The sequence below is a fragment of the Lycorma delicatula genome, chromosome 9, assembly GCF_047948215.1.
Source record: "Lycorma delicatula isolate Av1 chromosome 9, ASM4794821v1, whole genome shotgun sequence".
NCBI lineage: Eukaryota > Metazoa > Arthropoda > Insecta > Hemiptera > Fulgoridae > Lycorma > Lycorma delicatula.
Genome location: NC_134463.1, coordinates 34,758,699 through 34,780,412, shown reverse-complemented (window position 1 = coordinate 34,780,412; position 21,714 = coordinate 34,758,699). Strand labels below are relative to the sequence as shown.

The window sequence follows — 21,714 nt, the reverse complement described above, 5'->3', positions numbered from 1 at the left end:
TCTAAGAATGAAATAATTTTACAATTAGATTAAATTAATTTATTGTGAGAAGGGCAAAAAATAACAGTTACATTGCAGTTTTGTTTTTTATAACAAGATGTTGTAACAGCATGTTTCTGCTTTATCAGAAGTTTTGTCTAATTAATTGCTTTCTGTTTTAAAATTCTTATCATTTACATTTTATTGTTGTATTAGTGGGTTAAAATTTCTGTTATCTGTTAGAATATAATTAAATATCTGTTTCGGTGATGTTGCAGGATCTGTGTTTTATAAGTAGAAACATTTTAATGACTTTAATGTAAACATTACCCTTAAATTTTAATTGTGAAATTATAAAAAGTAAACAATTAAGTAAATTTTTCTAATTTAACTGTATTATGATAACCCCTCTGTTCATCAAAAAAAAAAAAATAAAAAAAAATAAGAATAAGAAATTAAATAAATATTTAGTTGCTTGTAACTAATATTGTACCACAACTAATGAAGTTCATTACCTAGTTTTAATATAGTTTGATAACTACCGACTTAAATGTACCTCATCATTTTCTAAATTTCACCACTTACAAAAGATTTACTTAGGTGTAGGTGTTCATCCATAATAGCAAAAGTACATGAAAACTAAACAAGGAGGGAAGATTCTGTATCAATTGATTATATCCTCTAATACTATAATTGTACATTAGTCAATCAAATAATGAAGTTACATACTGAAATTTTATTTATTTAATACAGTTCGTTTAATTTCTATAATGTTCTAGAAATCTCTGAATATTTTGTACAACTCTGTTGAATTGGAGCCTGTGCTGGTAGCTGTAAAACAAGTATACTTGTAGCTTGTTACATCTCTTGATTATAATTGTAGCACCTTCTAATTATAATATGATGGTTGGAAGTCATTAATCGTTAAATGTGACTAGTCCAGTCTGACCTAGAATAGTCAACCTTTCATGTAGCAAGTTTAATTCTATGTTCTACCCCAGCATATAAATTGTGTAATAAACATTGAAATTACAGTAGCCATATATAATGTTACCGACTGACTACATAAGTTTTGTATAAATGTACAATGTTTTGTGTTTTCACTATTGGAATTTAAAAATAACTTCTGAAACATTTTTTATATGTTCAACTTCATCAACTTTTCTCCCTAAAAAGCAATTTGTCTATCTGAAAATATTTTTCTGATGAAATTTAGCTGAAGTTTAAACATCCTACAAGGTTAATAATCTCATTTAGGTTTTAATTTAAAAATTTTGATTGTGCATTTGTAATGGTTAAAATAAAAGAATTCATCAGATACATAAGATTGTCTTTTATTATTATTTATATATTACTTTACATACTATCATTCAACAATAGTGTAAAGAGTCATGAACTCTATGTGATTTCACTTGTAATTTTCTTTACATTTGAACAGTATATGTTAACTGGCAACTAACATTGTTCAACAGAAACATGAAACAGCTGAGACCAATAAATTCATATGATAACTAAAGCAGTACAAATAAAATCATATTTCTAACATTAATAGAAATGAATTTGAGAAGATAATTAAATTGTAAATTGAGTAATCATTCTTATATTAAGCCTATTGGCCCTCTCATTGGTGCTTCAGAATTAGAAAGTCATTGAGATAAAACATATCTTACCTTAATTTTTCAAGAAAGTATTATTATTTCAATCACGACTGAGGTTGCTGGATCTCACAAAAGTATTTTCAGTAAAATTGAGGTAAGATATGTCTCATCTAAATATTCTGAACAATATTTATTAGAATTTAAAAATATTATAAAATACAGAAAGAAGTTATGAAAATTTAAAAAAATGTATTAAAACCATTCCTTTAGTTTTGTCAGTCAATATCCATAGTGGAATCACTAGATTGTTCACCAACCAAATTTAAAAAAGGAAAGAACAAGTGACACTGCTGTAGTTTGTTAGGAATGGTACATAGTATGATAACATTAAAAAAAACCAATCTGTGAGATTCATAGCAATTAAAATTTGACATAATCTTATAAAATATGTTTATTTCATGTGATACTTGTTAAGTTATTCTATATTTTAATTTTGGTTTTTTATTTAATTATCGTTTATGTTTGAAGGCAACTGAGTTTGATTAGACAGCTTTCAGAATTTTTACTTTTAAGATTTGGAAGGTATGAGTGCCATTTCAAATTTTGTTATTAGTTTTTTGGTATTCCTCTTAATTTGAAATAAATAATAAATTACAGGAAACAAAAGAAGATTTACAGATATGTAAAACCACAGTTGTAGCATTAGAATCAGTCGATAGCAAAAGCAGTGATAAAGAAAGAAAAAATAAAGGAAAAATAGTAGAACTTGAACAAAGAGTTTCTGAAATTCAGGTAAGTTTAATAATATTTATTTAGTTTTTATTATTTCAGTTTTCTTAATACATTAATAGACCAACAGAAGGAAAAGTCACTGTTAAGTAAACTGTGTAGATGACTGTGATTACCTTCACAATAAAGAACCATGTTGTTTTCTTTGCATATTCTCAATGTGTATAAATTTTGAAGTTTTAAAAATGATCCACAAAAACTATTTTATTCTTTATAATTTTTCCTTAAAATGATAATTAATCTTTCACTTCCAGAGGAGGAAAAAAATAAATTTCTTGTAATATCAATTTCAAACCTTAATATATTAATTTATAACTTTATGTGAGTAAATGTATAATTTGATGATGATGATGTTGAGTCTGATAGAATCTCAGTGATTATCTGGTACTAGATCAGATAGATGCATTCTGTGTCGCTCAGTGTGAACATTGTATTTATTGTAGGTATTTTATGGCAAAATTAAAAAATTATTTTTATATAATGTTATATTAATATAACATTACATAAGATAATGATAAACATGTCAGAGAATCTTTCCTATGTAGTCCAAATAAATCTGTTTGGAAAACCAACTGTGAACTAGCAATGCTAGTGAAGACAGTGTGACATGTTTAAAGGAGACATTTACATATACATCCATACCACTTACAGCTTTTACAGGATTTGAAGCTACAGACTACTTTGTGCATGCCAACTACACAACTGTGGGATGAAAATGGTGACTTTTTTGATCTTATTGTGTTTAGTGATGAGTCAACATTTCATCTTAGTGGAAAAGTTAACATACATAATGTTCATATCTGGGGGTCAGAAAATCCCTGCGAACTCTTACAATGCAAAAGGGATTCCCCAAACAGGAGTCACTTTTTTGGATATACTATGTACATGGCTGTTTCCTCAACTGCAAAATGGACCAGAGAAATCTATTGGGCAACAAAAAGGTACATTTCCTCACCAGCATAATTCTGTACAGTATTGGTTGAATGGCTTTTCCACAACTGCTGGTTCAGCAAAGTAGACCTGAAGAATTTGTTTGCAGTGGCCTCCAAGGTCATCCAATCTGACTCAATGTGATTTGTTTCCTTTGGAGTTTTAAAAAGGATTTTGTGTACACACTTCTGCTATCTATTGATCTACCTGAATTGTGGGACAGAACTAAAGCAGCTGTGCTTCCATTACTCCAGACATGCTGGTTAAAGTATGAGATAAATTCTCTTATCTGTTGGATGTGTGTTGCACGAGAAAGATACTCACATTAAACACTTCTAAGAAAAAACTATTAAAGTTGTTCTTTAATTTTATTTGTGATCCATTACTGTAACTTAACAAAGAGATATTAAATATCTTTAATATCTAGAGATATTCTTTATTGTACACTCTGAACATATATATAACTTACTTTATTTGGAATGTGGGAAAACAGATAAAGTAGAAATTGTGAAATAAATTTATTGAAAATTCTATTTTTCTTCCTCTTTCTTAAAAGAAATCTTAAAAATACTTTTTCCATACATTATGATTTACTTAATGAAATCCACATGTCATATAATATGATTGTATATTTTGTAGTATCAATGTTATCATTAATTATATTATTATTATTGTTTTTTGATATATTTTTAAAATTATTATAGATTGCCAAGAATGTAATTTTGTAAATGACTTTTGTTCAGGGTTATCTATGTGTAAATGAATTAGTAAATACAGTGGACTCCTTTTTTAGCAATTTTAGTTGTCTGGCATTTGTTTTAATCAGCTACTCATTGACTTTACATTGTGTATTTTTACCAAGTTGCTGTGTTACAGTATATAAAAAATCTCAGTATTACACTATTTTTTATACTAATTAATGTAATATAATATATTACGTCAGTAAACTAGAATGATTGTATTCCATGTAAGAAAGCCAATAGAGTATTTCAACATTAATTTTTCCGGAAACACCAATGATTCTGTAAGGCAGTAATTTAAATTTCCTATTACATCTATTGCCTTTTGATTATACCATAAATTACTGATCTGTTTACATTCTTTTTTTTTAAATTTTATTTCTGTTATTTTGTTTTGTTATAAACATTGCTTTTCAGTTTAAGTAGAAACTTTATATACTCAAACCTTAATCTGTTATTTTTTATTTATAAATTTTTTTAACATAATTACTAATGGTCTTTTACATATATGTCCCAGCATAACTCCAGTTTATTGTTACTACCATCGAAATAATTTTGTTTTTGAATAATGCTTGTGTAAGCCTATTAAATTATGTAATAATTTACATAGTTTTTCTTAAAAGATTTTTTTTGTACAATAAGTTGATTTTTTCCTTCTTACTCTCTTTAATTCTTGATATAAAATAAACCCATCTTGTGGTTGATATCCTTAAAAAAGGATGTGCATATCAATAAAAGTAGTATGAAACATAATCATGCATCATCTTTTGATATAACAGAAATTAAAATTGTTAGGATTTATGATAAAGGCAAACTGGTGTAATGTGTCTGTGACATTTTAGATGTAATGAAAATTAGATACTGCATGTTTTCATTGTCATTTAGGTGATGGCTATTTTTTTTTTTTTTTAATTGAATATCCTCATGTATTCAATTAATGCTCATTACACAAATTATTTAATCTCAACTTAATGAACAAATTTTATCCTGTATAAAATAGAAAATAAATGATACTTACAAAAAGCTTCTAATGGCAAATTTTTAATTATAAATCATATTTGCTGGATACTTTGTTTGTATATAAAAATAAATATGCTGATTTAGTTCTGTACAAACATGTTTACTTATATATATGGTTATTGTATATTTGCTTTTTTTAGAAAGAAAATAGTGTTCTTAATCAACAGTTACAACAAGAAAAAGATAAAAAAATAGAAATGAACATTTTGCAAGAAGCATTAAAAAAAGAAGTTCTTGAGTGGAAGGATAAGTAAGATTACATGCATTCTACTCTATTGCATTTTTTATAGATTTTATATATATTTCTACATAATTAAATGTATATATATATATTTATTTATTTATATTTATATATAAATTAAATACGAAAATTGAAAGTAACATTTTAAAGCTCTCAATTATTAACAACAAACAAAAAAAATCACATTCATAATGTCTTCAGTCAATTCTGTGGCCATCTACAATGATTAATATCTCTTGCTCTGGTACCAGCTATAGTTATTGTTGGTTGTTTTCTTCATGTTTGGAATTTTAGGATAAGAAAAACTGATCAAGGAAGAAATTATTGTTTCACAATAAGTTTGATGATCACAATTATTTGTTGATATGAAAAAAAGTTAAAGATATATATAAACACAGAGAAAAGATTGATTGAACAGAAAATTATTCATCTATCAGATGCTATGCTCATTAAGTGAATTTCTAACCTTAAAAACATGCCTTTATATAAATTAGGATGAATAATACGTCTGTTTTGTTAATTTTTGAGACATTTACGCAAGATATGTCATAAAAATTGGACAGATTCCAAAAAATAAGTTGTCTGGATAGTAAAGACATAAGAATTACTAACCTGCATTTTAATTAAAAAGTTAATGTCAGAGTCAAGAATGACTCATCAGAAAAGGAATATTCATGAAGGAATTCAAAAACATGTATTTTATTATACAAATCAACACACATAGCGAGACTATTTATCAAGAGGTTATCAGAAGACAATAGGGACATTAGGTGATAAGACAGTAAGTGGATAGGGTTGTTCAAGGAAAAACAATAAGATATAGTGCGTAGATGACAATGTCATATTAGCAGGATCTGATTGTAATTTCTAGTACAATATTTAAATGTCCACTGAGACAAATATGATCTTAAAATAAATGTTAAAAAACCAAATTCATGGTAATAACACTGTATAAACTATGGAATAAATTTGAATATTGAAGTTTACTATTTGAGAGAGTAATATCCCATTAACATTTAGGAATTCGACTGAAAGAAAGTTCAATTTATCTAAGGAAATAAAAACTGGAAAATGAAACAAGTTATTTATAACCATGATTACATTGTTCTTTGCGATAATATTGTGAATTCTGATTTTTACCTTCTTGTATTGTTGAAGTATGTATTGACTTCAGAGAAAACTAAAATGGGAAAAGCAAATCTTTTAAATAAATAAAAAGAAGACAATGGAAAATTTGGGATGCACTTGCTTTATTAAGGAGGTAAAGTATTCATTGCTGGAAACTATTATGAAAGGAAGAGAGATAAATAAAAAACATAATATTTGACTTAATTTCCTGTTCATACAAAATTCAGAAACATGTTGACAGCAACTATACATGAATTATAATTAAAAAAAGGTGAAAAATATAACGTTGAATTTTTAATGGAATGGACATATTAAAAACTCAATTCACTAGTAACTGTAAAAAGCTTTTTTTATTCTTTCAGATTATGCCATTGAAACAAATAGTATAAATATTAAATTAGTTTATGATTATACTGCATTGATTGTTTAACATAAATTACATTTTTTTTCAGACTGACTTTGATTGGAAAAATAAAAAATGCTCTTGAGAGGGAACACAAAGAATTCATTGATAGTACTTTATCAGCATTAACAACACGTGTAAATAGTGCTATTAAAAAAAATGATCAGCTTGCTGAAGAATTCCACTTAATAAGTAGAGAAAAAAAGGTAATGATATTGCAATGATAAATTGTTTTTTTTTAACATGTTGCCCTAAGGTGATTGAGTTAAATAAATTCAGACTCAGAAATTGAACATTTTTTTATTTATGTGGTGAAACATTATTCCAAAACACCAAATTTCTGTATTGAAATCATAATGCCAAAAAAAGCGTTTTTTATTGTCTATGTGGAGTTTGATATTCTGAAGTCCTCTTTGGAATTCTATCATCAGATGTTCTTTTCAGAGAGCCTAATCATGCTAACAGCTGTTCTTGAATTCATTCCAATACTGACTTTTCATCTTAATTCTACTTCTAATAACTTTATTTCTAACATAAGGCATGATTATAAGATAACATGCTCTTTTCAAAATAGCCATATCCACAGATGATCCTTTTTTCATTTTAAATGATAATCTCCCAACTTTTGATCATTTATGGCTTTGCTCTCTGTAAATGTATAAACAGGAAAAGTTATATTTTTAAGAAAGAAGAGATGCAATATTTTGGAATAAATGATCTTCCATTTCAAATTTTATAGTACATTAAACAGTTAAGTAAGTTACCAACATCTTTGATGTGATTTTTTAATAGCCCTGATGTGATCTTAGTCTAATTAAGATCCTGGATTTACTTGATTTTTTACTCATGTGAATATCATTCTTTAAGCCATTTTCATATGCATTGGTCATGAGCCGGTTAGTTTAAACCAGATGTAAATCAGATGACTAAATTTCTTCAGCAGCCAGGCAGAAGGAAATAATTCCAAGTCAATGTTAGGAAATAGCCAGACTGTTAGAGATAAGGTTCCAAAAATTATTGAAAGATAATAGGTAAGGAATTGAGTGCATTTTACGTATCCAGATGAATTGATAGCATGAACTGCAATTCTTCAATTAGATTTGTATGTCTATAAATCCCCATTTGATGAATTACAAAGCTGAACTGAAGATAGCTTGCAGCATCAAAGACAGCTGGAAAATGATCTTAAAACACACACTTTGAAACACTGTTTCAAATTTGAGTCATTGATTATTGGTTTAAACTGGGATAAATAAAGGAATTAGTATGAAAGCAAGATTTAATCTCGCTCACTGAAACTTTTAAAACAATGAGCTTTCAACAGGTAAAACTCAAGATTGGGCCACTTGAAAAGAAAGAATGTCTTTCATTGCCCTAAAATTGTTTTTTTTTAGTTCTTCTAATTACTGATTAAATTATTAATATTGTCTAACAATTAAGATTATGTAATAAAGGAAATTATTTAAAAATTTGAGTTTGCCAATTATTACACAGAATAAAATTGTATTCTGGGAAATAATAAATTTGTACTAAAAGGTCTACACATATTTATTTTATTGTTAATTTCTTTTAACTTTTTGTTTTAGGAACTGAATGAACAAATAATAGAATTGAAGAAATCTCATTCAGAAGTTGTTTTAAGTTATAAAAACAATATCAGTGATTTAAAGAAAGATATATCTAAGAAAAATAAAGAGGTATGATTTTAAATAAGTTTCCTTGTGTGTGTGTGTGCGTGCATGTTTGTGTGTAACAGGTGATATTTAAATATGGAAACAGCTTTATACTGCTGAGAGGTATTTGGAGGCAGAAAGAAATGGGGTTTCTACATAGTTAAAAATAATGTGCATATTTTAGAGGAAATGAAAACTGTTTTTTTAATCTAGGTGACTCACAAAGAATTTTTACCATAACTTTGATATTTATGCAGGGATTTGAATAAATAAGGTGTCATTTTCTTTGTCATAAAACACTTAACATTTTTGTAGTAAAATTTAATAAATAAATACTACCATAAATACAATTTTTTGAAATATCTTAACCCCAGTGCCACCTATGGGTTCAAACTAATTCAGAAATCTTGGTGACCATGTGCACAACAATTTACCGAAGTTTCATCGCAATCGGATGAATGGTAGAGTTATGCATACGGGACAAACAAGCAAACATTCGTTTATATATATATATATAAAGATTGTATTCTTGTTAATAAGTCTGTATTATTTTATGTTAATTTGTTGTCATGTTTCTTGCAATCCATGAACTAACTTCTGTTCATCTAATTTATGGAGTAAGTTCGTCACTAAACTTTTTTACAAGTTTTGCTAAATACTACACTGAACATTTATAAGAGCTGTAGATATTTTTGCATTTATAACAATCTGCATGTGCTTAGTTTGATACAGTAAATTCAGTAAAATAGCACTTTACTAGAGATTAATAATTTTAACTGTTTAAAAATATGCTTGGAGACTTAGGTTTAATACAGATTTCTTGGGGTGCACAGGAATAATAGTAAGGAGGTATTTCTTCAGCCCAAAAAGCACTTGATGGAATAGAAACTACAAGCGGTTCAAAGAACTGAAAGGATCATTTTAGAGAAAATGTTATGGTTAATTCAATCTTAATAATTAAACTGATAAAAGAACATACTTCACAAAATAAATTGTATTAAAAATGAACTCAAATGACTTTCAAAGAGTAATTAGCGTTTCATAATGTTACTTCAATTTAAATCTGTTTTAAATTACCAAAGAAAAAGAGAAAAAAATAAATTTAAAATGTGTTTATTAAGCCTAGAAAATGTATCTTTTTGTGAACATTGAACATTGTGGGTAATTAGAGTATTTATTTTGTAGTTTACTTATTCAGTCATTCAATATTAATAAATAATTGTATGTAGGTGTCTAATTAATCATATTTTTTACTCAACTGTATTCTGAATACGTATATTTTCAAAAGTTACTTTCTTTAAAAAAGATTTTTTTTTAAAAAAACTGTATCAGATCTCGCAGTACAATATTGTGCACTCAATCATCAAGAATTTTCGATATAAAAACATGTTCACCATATCTTCCTTTAGGTAAATTATGACTGAGCAGCAATGATTGTTCTTGATATTAAAATTGTACAAATCTATATAAACTATAACTTATTAATATTTTACATCATTCTCTAGGCATTTGTGTTTATGGTGAAAATAATGGTTTGTTAAATCTTCTTAGTATATTTTATGTGTATATGTATATATAATTTTATTTTACCTTTTTATTTCAGGTTGAAAATGTAAAAAAACAACTGCAAGAACATTGTAGTTGCATAAAAACAGAAGTTGAAAATATTAAACAAGAATATCAAAAATCTATAATAGAACTAAAAGCTAAAGTAAGTTTTTTTTTCATTATCATAAATTATAATACATGATTTTATACTCCCACAGATGATATCTAATAAGTAAGGTTCACAACTTATTTATTAATCAATTCATAATTTATCCACCTTTAGTGATCACAAAAAATACAAAGGTCTGTTCCATTTCTTATCAGTTCATAGCAACTGTTAATAAATAGAAATGCTTTATTCCAAAATTTACTGTATCTATTTTTTTCACTTTGCACTTCATTATTATTCCATATATTATTGTATTGATTTATGCATTATTGATTTGTTTGATTGTAGTGAAAAGTTTCCTGTTAAAATGTACTATAACATATTTAAATTAAGTCTGAAAAAGAATTTTGTTGCAAAGGTACTACATCCAGGTGTTGTTTAGTTGCATAAGCTACTATATCCTATTTTAATTCAAAAAGTACTAAATCCTCCTTTATTAGTATATGGTGTCCTAATATCATTGTCAAAATATATCCTTTATTCAGGCTGCTTTCTTTTGGTTTGCATCAGGCTGGCTTTCTTTTGGTTTTCTTACAACCAGATGTTTTTCCCACTATTTTTCAAGTCAGGAGTATTGACTCAATCTAATACATCTAAATTTTCACATATTAATTTTATTCTCTATGGGATTACTAATAAAAAACCAAAAGAAAGCCAGCCTGATGCAAACCAAAAGAAAGCAGCCTGAATAAAGGATATATTTTGACAATGATATTAGGACACCATATACTAATAAAGGAGGATTTAGTACTTTTTAGTACTTTTTAGTACTTTTTAGGATTTAGTAATCCCATAGAGAATAAAATTAATATGTGAAAATTTAGATGTATTAGATTGAGTCAATACTCCTGACTTGAAAAATAGTGGGAAAAACATCTGGTTGTAAGATTTCATAAAGGTTATGTGTTGATGTAGCACTGTGTTGATTTTCATAAGATAGTAGTTTGTACAGAATTTAATTTAACACATTAGCAAGTGAATGTGATGATGAAATGGGTGACAAGTGGGAAGAATGCACCGAGACCTCTCCGAGATACTCTTGTAAACATAAAACTGATAGAGTGGAAAAAATATTCTTAAGGAAAACAAGCGAAAAGCTAAAGATAAAGGTCATGCAATAGTTTGCAATCACACTTCATTTAGTTTTTATAAACTCAGTACTTTGTCAGAAGAAGAAATAACTGAAGTACTGGATTCATACTAATGCTCCTGATCAGACCAAATTTGTACAAAGAAAAATAGCTGTTAGTAGTGTAAGTAGGCCGAGTGTTGATAAGTACTGTTAAAAGGCTCTAAAATTTGTCAACTAATTTTTACACCCAATGGCTCAAGGGACTGGTTCAGGTTTGTGAATCTTCCTTCTATCAGTAAATTGTAGGAAAATTGAAATTACAAAAATTGCTTTCCCTGATGAAAGCATTACTGAAAAAAGGGGAAGGGTCTAGAATTATAACAGAAAAATTAGAAAGGAAAAATAAAATAATTCAACATGGAAAAGAATTTAAATATTCAGAAAAGCATTGTGGAAGAAATAACACACCATCTCGTTGTTACTTACCACATAGTTTATGCATTAAAAAAATGTAGAAATTGTACAAAAGTAAATATAATGACGAGATATGTAAATATAGTACTTATTGGAAAAATAAAAAAATGTTTTTATGCAAAATTTTAATTTAGTTTTTGGCTCCAAAAAACCAGTGTCTATTCTAAATGTGTTCGGCTGAAATTAAGTAAGAAATTAGAAAAAGATTAAGAAATCAAAAAGATATTGATTATTGAATACCTAGTCCATAAGCAAAGAAGTACTGCTTTTTTTAAGCAGCTCAACCTTCGACCAAATGAAATTGTAAGTGTGGATTTGACTTAATGCAGAATCAACCTATTCCAAGAAAAGGAATTACTGATGCTTTCTATTCTCGTCAGCTGCAATAAATTACACATTTAGCATAGTTATCCATGATTCTGAGGCATCACTGAAAAAAGACCGAAGATGTTTCTACAGCTGGTTGGAATCTGAATATGGAAGAGGTTATAACCAATTTCATTTGTGTGGCATTTTCTCAGTAGAGTGCTACCCAATACGTTTCTACAGCTGGTTGGAATCTGAATATTGAAGAGGTTATAACCAATTTCATTTGTGTGGCATTTTCTCAATAGAGTGCTACCCATGCATTTTCAAGCGCAACTAAATAAAACTATTAAAAAATTGTGAGTGTTTTGTGATTCATGTACTGACCAGAACAAAAATTATGCAATGCTTTTTATGCTTGTCAAATTCTGTTCAAAGGAGCAAATTAATTTCCAATGCATTGCCATTCTTATTTATCTGCAGAATGCGGAAAGCTTTTGGAATTGTAGAAAAGTAATTTCGAAAGAAACAGCAAATACTTCATATAGAAAAAGGCTGCTAGTATCCAATATAGTAGAACAATATTTTTAAAAATATTTGCCTGGTGGAATTCTTTATGGGAGCAAAATGCCAGTGATGAAAAACAAAAAGAAAAAATAGAAGCATTTGAAATATGGTGTTGATGGAGGATGTTGAAAATGAGTAAAGTAATAAATAAAGAGAATTTTAGTCATAGAAGAAAGGAGAAATTTTTTTACATTTTATAAAGAAACAAACTAGGTAGTTGAGCCAAATGTTAAGACATCTGGTTTAGTTAATTTGGTACTAAGTAATTTGGTAATAAGGGATATAAAGAGGGTAGAAACTGTAGAGGAAAACAAAGATTTGATTTTGTAAAATAGGTAGTTAAGGATGTATATGGAATTATGTTGAAAGAAGTAGAGAATAGTATGAAACCAGTAAAAAAATAAAATAAAATAAAAAATTGATGTGGACACTACATGACTTCCTTGTACACTTATTAAATTACATATACACATTTTTTTTTAAATGTACCAATATATCATTGAAAAGCTCTCAATGAGAGTGTTCAATAAAAGTCAATGAGCGTTCAGTAAAAGTCCAAAATCCAACAACAGTCCTAAATCCAAAATTTCAACATCCTACGGCTAATCATTTTTGAGTTATGTGAGATACATACGTATATAGGTACAGACGCCAAAACTAGTCAAAATGAATTCATGGATGGTCAAAATGGATATTTCTGTTGAAATCTGAAATTTTTTTGCTACTTCCTTTACTTCGTACAAGGATGTAAAAATAATGAAGGTATCATATGTACATCTATTATCACCATATTTTTTTGTAGACTGGCACTTGCTCTATTAAATAAAGTTACTCTTGATATTCAGATTAAAAATTGTTTTTTATGTTGTTTATGGGCACTTTGGATTATTATCCTCCAACTGCTATGTAAGAGATTCATTAGCTTTATTTGCTTAAATGAGCAAACAATTTTGATCTATTTAAAAGACTCACTTTATTTGTCGTAGACAAGATATATTGTAAAGTGATCATACTAGTAATTACTATGGTCGGTTCAAAGAGTAAGTCTTTTGTTTGCTTTTTACTTACTAAAAGTTTGAATAAAAAAAGCTAAATATTAAACATTTTCTTTACCAATGATATAATTTCTTTTTTTAAATTTAATATATTTCTACGTTTCACTGATGTCTCAATAGGGAAGAACAGAAACTACTTTAGTTTCATTATCTATGCTTAATAAGTTGCCCAAAAGAAGTGGAATGTATGGAGTACAAAGAGAATTGCTCGTTAAGAAAAAGCCTTAAGAGTAAGAGAAGAAAATAATGTAATTTTACATCAGTTAATTTTGAAATTATTTAACTTTTATAAAATATTTCCTCTCATTTAGTTTATTTTTGTAAATTTGTTACAGAATACCGCATACAAATCAAAAATTATTAAGCTTATTGAACATAATAAAAATGTGGCCAATTGTTATGAACAGAAGATAGAAGTTCTTACAAAAACAAAGGATATGGAGGTAATAAAATTTTAATAAACTTGTTTAATCATTCTCAGGTTGTCTATTTGTAACTGAAGTTGTGATTTTATATTTCTCGTATGATATATTTTGTGAAATTTATTTTTAAATTATTATTTTATTTTTCTTGGTTAATTAGTTATAAAATAACAAAATTGAAAAAGTTTAGAAAGTACCAAATGGTTTAGAAATTTATTACTTAGAATAAAATTCTAACTAATGAAAAGATTTAATGATTGTAAAGAGATCACTGTATACTTGCAGACAGTTCTGTTTATTAGGTAGTAAGTTATAAAAAAACAGAAAAACTGTGAAAAGTGGTTCAGTCAGTGTCATTTTCTTTTAAATGTAAAAAAGAAAATAACTTGAATTTAGGAACTTACAACATACAGCCAACATTTATATTCATACTAGTGAAACTATAAACGTGTAATAAATAAATGCAAATTAAACAAAGTGAGTGAAGAGTTACGCAACCCATTTGAAAAAAAACATACATGAAAACCAGTGTAGGATAAAACTTTATTAAATTTTAAGAAAGAGATAGATATTAAATAATCTCAAAACCTTCAGTAATTTTGTTACTACATTGTTAGTTCAATGTTCTGTTTTGAGTCAATCAATTGTACAAGGATTATTTCTGAGTAATTTTTCTTTTAAATAATCCCAAAGAAAAAATCTATGGGAGATAAATCGAGTGAACTATGTGACCATAGACTGTAGGAAATGAGTTTCTCTTCAAAGAATTTGCATAGCAATAACCTTTTATGAAAGGTTGCCTAAAATGATGGTCATCTTAATTAATTTTCTTCTGGCCTTGAAACAAAAATGCAATTTAAAAACCCATATCCACCTTCTTATTTAAAAGTTACATGAAGCATTCCAAAATTCTCAATAAAAGTTTTGTAATCCAACAAGTTTTCAATAAAAATCAACACTGCTAAACTTCTTTCAATACTGCCCATTTTGTAAACAAAATTAGCACAGCTAAATTTATAACCACAACCCTCAATTTTTATTGTTTTTTCTAATTTTATACATTTCTTTTATAATTAAATCTGTTCTGGACTTTATTGAATGAAGATTTCATATAAAACACTTTAAAACAAAGTTGTATCACAGTTGCCATGTGTATTTTGGCACACTTTCTGTGAAATGTCTTCTATTTATTAAAATATGCCATCCTAAATATCTTCTTTTTTTTAAATTAGAAGAGTGAGGAGTTGTTAAAGTAAAGAAAATGTTATTTAAAGATTTTACTGATAAAAATTTCCAAAAAAAAGGGATTACATGGATTCATGTGATATTCCCGGTTTATGATAAAATCTAAGCCTGAAAATATTTATCGAAACTGAATGTTAAAATTAAATAAATTCTTTTACATCAAATGCTTCTTAATGAGAATATTTAAAGAAATTTTTCATTCAACCTTTAAGAAGAAAAACTTGATGGAAAAATTTAATTGATTGCATTTTAAAAAAAGAACTAATGTGTAACCATTAGAAACTGAATACCAGAATAATCACTGGTTTTGGGAAACAAATCTTTAAAAACACTTTTAAACTTTTCAAAAATTGTGATGTAGAAAGAGGCAAAAGTAGAAAAAAATTTAACAGATTAAGATGTTTTTAAATAATTTTCTCTAAAACAAGGAGAAAAAAACATTGCTTAACAATTTTCAGAAATATAGTGAAAATATTTTGTTTAAACAGTTCATTAAAATTACATTTCTGTAGTAATACTATTTATTTAAATTAAGTAAACCAAATAACATATGCAGTTATTTACTCACAAGTATTTACATTTACATGAAAAGTTAGTCTTCTAAATTATGAAGTACAGCATAGATTTTAAGTGACATTGTGCTAACTCTGTAACGGCATAATGTATTTTAAAAACTTTAAAATAGTTTAACTATTTATAATAGGTAGTAATAATAATAGTTAACTGTAATAGTCAGGTAATTATTACAGTTATGGGTGCAGAAAGAGAATATTAGTAAGGAATTACTGAAACATAAAAATCAGGAATTGGAAGATGTTGTTTTTGCATTGGAAGAGAAGTTTCGAAAACAATTAACAAATGTCACTCAAATAACATTTCATAATACTGATCCAACCACTGAATGTTTTGAGGTAATTAAAAATTATTTTTTGTTCTATCATTTATTAATCTACACCAGATGTCTTGATCATTTCAATCTATGAATTTTCTTATTCATAAGATTTGGCTCGAGGCCATAGGACAGGCTTGATAATTTTACAAATAAAATTTGGCTACAATGTAGGATTAAATATAAATAAATCTATTTCTAAATAATCTCTACCTTAATTAATACTACATTCATTATATTAACTTCATGTCATACTACCTGTATGACTTCCTTCTAATCATTTGCCTTATACAACTGCAGGCACAGACTCACTCATCATTCACCCATGAATATTCACAAATGATGTAAGAAAAGTTAAAATTAAAGCATACTAATTCCATCTTAGGAAGTAAATAACACCAAAAATTATTAATTTTTCTTAGCATATTAATAATTAATTACGAGTATATGCCAAAAATAAGTTTTTAACAGTTGAATTCCCTGTTTTTTAATGCTGACCAAATGTAATTCCAATTTTTCCAGTTTTGAATTTTTTCACTGTATCAGTATTCAAAAACTCATCTAATAATCTACTGTATAATATGCTTATAAATACCACTTATAAATAATATTTATTTACAAAGTACATAAATTGCCTTAACTCAACCAAAGTATTCTCATATAAAATAATTGTTTTGTTTATCTGATTGATGTATTTATTATACCTTCTTGTTTAATTCATTCTTCTGTTTATAGAGTCTCATTACATACGTACATTATTTTTTCCATTTTATGTATGGTATATATATTTAGAAAATCTGGTCTGTGTCCTTTTTGCCTTTCTTAAATTTCCCTAAAACATTTCATAAAAATTATGTAGATATTAGTTCATCTGCAGTTGCTCACTGAGCTAATCTAGTGGTTCTCGTTATTGAAAATCAACTTATTTTGAAGTTGCGAGTTCTAAAGTTCAGATCCTAGTAAATGCAGTTAGTTACGGTGTTCTTTGGTGGTTGGGTTTCAATTAACCACACATTTCAGGAATGGTCAACCTGAGACTGTACAAGACTACACTTCAATTACATTCATCATACTCATACATATTACCCTCATTCATTCTCTGAAGTAATATCTTAAGATAATTCTGGAGGCTAGACAGAAAGAGAAAGTTCATCTGCAATGGAGTATTTTGTTAAATGTGACTTTCACACAATGATGACCAATCTGACTATTTTCCCACAAAAAAGATTTGTTTAAAACTGAGTATGACTAGGATAACCAACATTTTATTTAATCCCATGTCATTAAACTAAAATTATTTTGATAATTGGGTTTGCACTATGTGTAGTAGAAATGGTTTTGGAAATCTGAAATTAGTGCCATGAATTCTCAGAAATGTCAACTACTTCAAAGACTAACAACAATTCCATTCTTGGGTTAAATAGGAAAAATGAGTGAAATTGTGTACCATTCTTCCCTTAGCCAAAAGTACTCCTGCATCTCTTTATGTTGACTGAAATAACTGTCATATTCAGCCTTACAAGTGACATTTTTATTGTGTTCTAAACAGGGATGGCGGTATAATGTACATCATTACTCTGTTAAAGCAACATAATTTAGTGCTGTTTTGACTTCAGCTGCTCTACTTCTATCATAGTCATAAGAAAAAGCAAGGAAAACAGTAGACAATAGATTATTTTTGTCATGAAACACTGCAACAACACACACACAATGTATATTTCTACAGAAGGTTTGATAATTACACTAAATAAATTAAATATAAACAGAGAAATCCATTTGTCTTTTGTCTACACTTCTGTATTTTAGAATTAGATTTCATGAAAAGTTTGTGTAGTATGAATGGTTAAATTTGTACATTAAAACTGCAGTTTGGTTATGACAGGCTTAAATTTAGACTGAAAAAATGTTGTTTTACTCAGAATTTAAAAAAATTCTTTCCCTTTGTCCACATACATAGTCAAAATTTAACTTTTGGTAATTTTACTATAATTTGAGGGATAAACCAAATTTTACTTTAAAATTGTGTAAAACTATTGTTAATTGTTTTAACTACTCAGTACTTTACTTAATCATTATTTAACTACATATTTTTAATTACATATTTGTTTTGTTTTGTGCTTGCAGAAAATTTCTGAACCAGATCTTAATGAAAATAAAGAAAACAACGAATAACTGTAAAGAGTTGTTAAGGTGTTTTTGTATAGTATACAGAAATGGGGATATGGCGCCACAAACCAATAGAATTGCAGTATTTTCGTCAGGTGATGCTGTCCCCGCCCCACACTATCTTAGAATTCTCCTTTCTCATATGGAAATTCCCTTTTCCCTTTCAGTGTTGCCAATCTATTTTTTTACACATATTATATAATTATTCTAATATTTTAAAGGTTGGTAGAAGGTAATGTTTACCCCTTTTAACACAGTTCAAGGTCACAGTAGAATCCGAAACACATTCCTATGCTGTGTCGTGTCTACGCACGACACAGCGTATTATCTTGTCGGGGGGTGGCCAGGCGGCGGGCTATCGACTTACTTCAAGACTGAGTATCAGGTACGGTAACCGAGTGGTGTCTAGTTGTATAGGTAAACACAATACACGGTTTCCTTGCTCATGACCTGATGTCTATATTAAGTCATGTTGTACAGACGTATTCGATTACAGGATACAAACCTACCGAACGAACTCTTTTAGAGGTTTACAAACAATTTGTCTGTTAAGCGATTCGCTAATGAAATGCAAAATAAAATATCAAATGATATTAAATTAAATTATAAAGCTGGTAAATTAAATGATATAGCTTTTCTGATAAATCTAGGTGAAGATATTGAAAGTTTGCTAGCAGTTGTGTAGTTAAAAGAAAAACAGATTCTGTAACATTTAGCCTTGTTTTGGAATGTGAAGGTCTTGTGCAGAAAAATGTTATGTGGAAAATAAAAACTGTAGAACTAAAAAGTGGTGACATTGAGGTCAATGTGAAAACAATCCTGAAGAATCGTTTGATAAAACATTCAAATTGTAAGGAAACTGATAATAAATAATGTAAGTTGCTTAGTACAGACGGTTTATCCTAAAAATCATATAAACTCTAAGCGGAAAGGGTTAATAAACAATCTCCATATTGGGTTTTAATGTAGAAGGTAATGATATTAATTTGGTATCAAACCGAATACATTTGAATACATGTGATGGCGTATCATTCACTTTTATTGAAGATGGTAATTACAGCAATCTATTGACGTAGTACTACAATAACTGAGATTGTAGAATGAAGGACATCCATCTGCTCACTACAGTCTAAAGCAAAATATCGTAGATTTACTAGCTGAATGTCTTAGTTAGGAAACGTCACTAAAATTCAATCTATCCATGAAAGATTACAAAAAACGACAGATGGAAGCAAAAGTACAAATTTCAAAGCACAAAAAATAGCAATTCACATGAAAAAAGATTTCAATAATGTACTTGATGAAGTATTTCAAGAGTGAATAGACAGAATTTGTAGCAAAAGGAAGCGGGTGGACTTAGGTGAGAATAGATGGCTTGTTGATTCGCATAATAAGTAATAACTGATGCGCGGTTTGACATATATCGATCTACCAGATGTTGTAAAACGAAAGAAAGCTACGAGCAACTTTCGAAATGACGACTACTACTTTAAGTGGGTTATACTTTCTAAACTGTATGGAATCATCAGCAGTTAGATGAGCAATACTGCGCTTCGGAAGACAAATATGACTTTAGTATGGTTAAATTTTCAGCTAAAATCACAGACGTAGTAAAGTTCGAGAAAGCTAATGAGGTAACAATAAATATGAACGCTTAAAGGAAAACAAACTCAAACCACCAAAGGTGTGAAAAAAAATCCCTATCACTTCGATCTACTGTATATAAAGAACAAACAGTCTAACTGCTATATATGGAACTTCTCATGTCTGGTCCATTTCCAACTGCAGAAGGACCAGAGTTGTTAATTTAGGTGCGATTAAGTCTAAAAACAAACTTACTTTCCAGATACCACTTGTGACACTGCTATAGATCTATTACTAAAACTACCCACGCTATACATTACATGCTAAATTCATATAACCTTAAACTTCTACTGTGACCTTGAACTGTACTAGAAATGGTAAATATTACCAACTAACAATTTTTAAAATATTTGAATAATTATATAATAATTAGAAAAATAATTTTAAAAATGTGTAAAAAAAATAGTGGGAGGGAAAGCCAGCCTCATGTGATGAAAATACTGGAATCCTATTGGCTCATGGCAAAGTATCGCCAGTTGTGTGTATTGTTTGTTGTTTCTTGTATACTGTGTGTTGTTTTTATATTGCAATTTAGTCTGTTGTTTTAAAATGTGTTATTTACTTTTTTTATTTTTTTCGAAAACAATTGTTCTATTTCATTTGTTAACATGATTAGATCAGCATTAAGTGTGGATTAAATAGTTAATTTTATCTATACCTAGACAAGGATAACATATTAGTTTGTTTCCCACTAATTAAGTATGAGTACAAGCTGAAAGAGAAAATCTGTCCTGAAATTAACAGTATCACTCCTGCTATTTTTCAGTGTAATAAACAATTTTGTGTATTGTTTCCTAAAATGCATTGGTATAGAAGGAGGAGATTTGTAGCATGCAATTTTTAAATTGTGCCACAAAATTATACAAATTTTCTCTTTCAAATTATGTATATATATATATATATATGAATATAATATAAATACTATTATAAAATTAAAAAAATCATTGCATTTTGAAATGTCAGTTCTTTTTGACTGATTCTTTGCATTCATTATTTAATATTTCATTCAGTGTAATTCGGCAATTAATGAAAATAATTGTACGATTTATAAACGTTAAAAATAGATGTAGCAAATAACAAAGTTATATTATACATATTATAGAACAAGCTATCATTAGTAAAGTTCTTTGGTACCAACATCCATGGCAAATTTCAGCTTTTAATCCTTAAGATCTGAAGCTTGAATCCTGACCAGGGATGGCAATTTTTGCATGCTACAAGATCTCCATTTTGTATTCCCACACACAAGCTTTGAGGATGTCATAACCTTTCTTTAATGCTCATGTAGATTAGCTTTGAAAACAAAAACATGATTCTTGTGTATTTGCTCTAAGACTAGTATTACTCTTGGTAATATCTAGAAGTAATGATATTTTCTTGTATGTATACTCAATACTGTTTTTTAATTAGCAAGTTATGGTAGGTGGTTGTGGTTGGAAGAAGTCATACAAAGGTGAAAGTAAGTTGTATAAATACACTGATGGAAATTTCTGCTAAGGCATTTACATTGGTGTCATCCTGACAGGGCCAAATTGATGATTGATGTGTTTTCAGGTTTAAAGGGTCTGAAAGACAACCTCTGGTAAAGCCCATCAGGGCTAGGAATGGAGGGGGTGGTGTGACAACCAGAATTGTCTCAAGGTAGGTGTCTTCCCC

The 21,714-nt window shown here is 28.1% G+C and overlaps 1 protein-coding gene across 1 annotated transcript in view; it reads left to right on the top strand.

The window, feature by feature from the left end:
• The window catches only part of LOC142330455 (uncharacterized), a 29,737-nt gene extending 8,834 nt beyond the window's left edge, over nt 1–20,903 (top strand). Inside the window, exons 4-11 of the mRNA XM_075375695.1 lie at nt 2,235–2,369; nt 5,197–5,306; nt 6,878–7,034; nt 8,415–8,525; nt 10,105–10,212; nt 14,028–14,135; nt 16,109–16,270; nt 18,373–20,903. Coding sequence (XP_075231810.1) covers nt 2,235–2,369; nt 5,197–5,306; nt 6,878–7,034; nt 8,415–8,525; nt 10,105–10,212; nt 14,028–14,135; nt 16,109–16,270; nt 18,373–18,420 — 939 coding nt within the window. The 3' untranslated portion in view covers nt 18,421–20,903. The remainder of the gene's footprint in view (nt 1–2,234; nt 2,370–5,196; nt 5,307–6,877; nt 7,035–8,414; nt 8,526–10,104; nt 10,213–14,027; nt 14,136–16,108; nt 16,271–18,372) is intronic.
• Nucleotides 20,904–21,714: the final 811 nt, after the last annotated feature.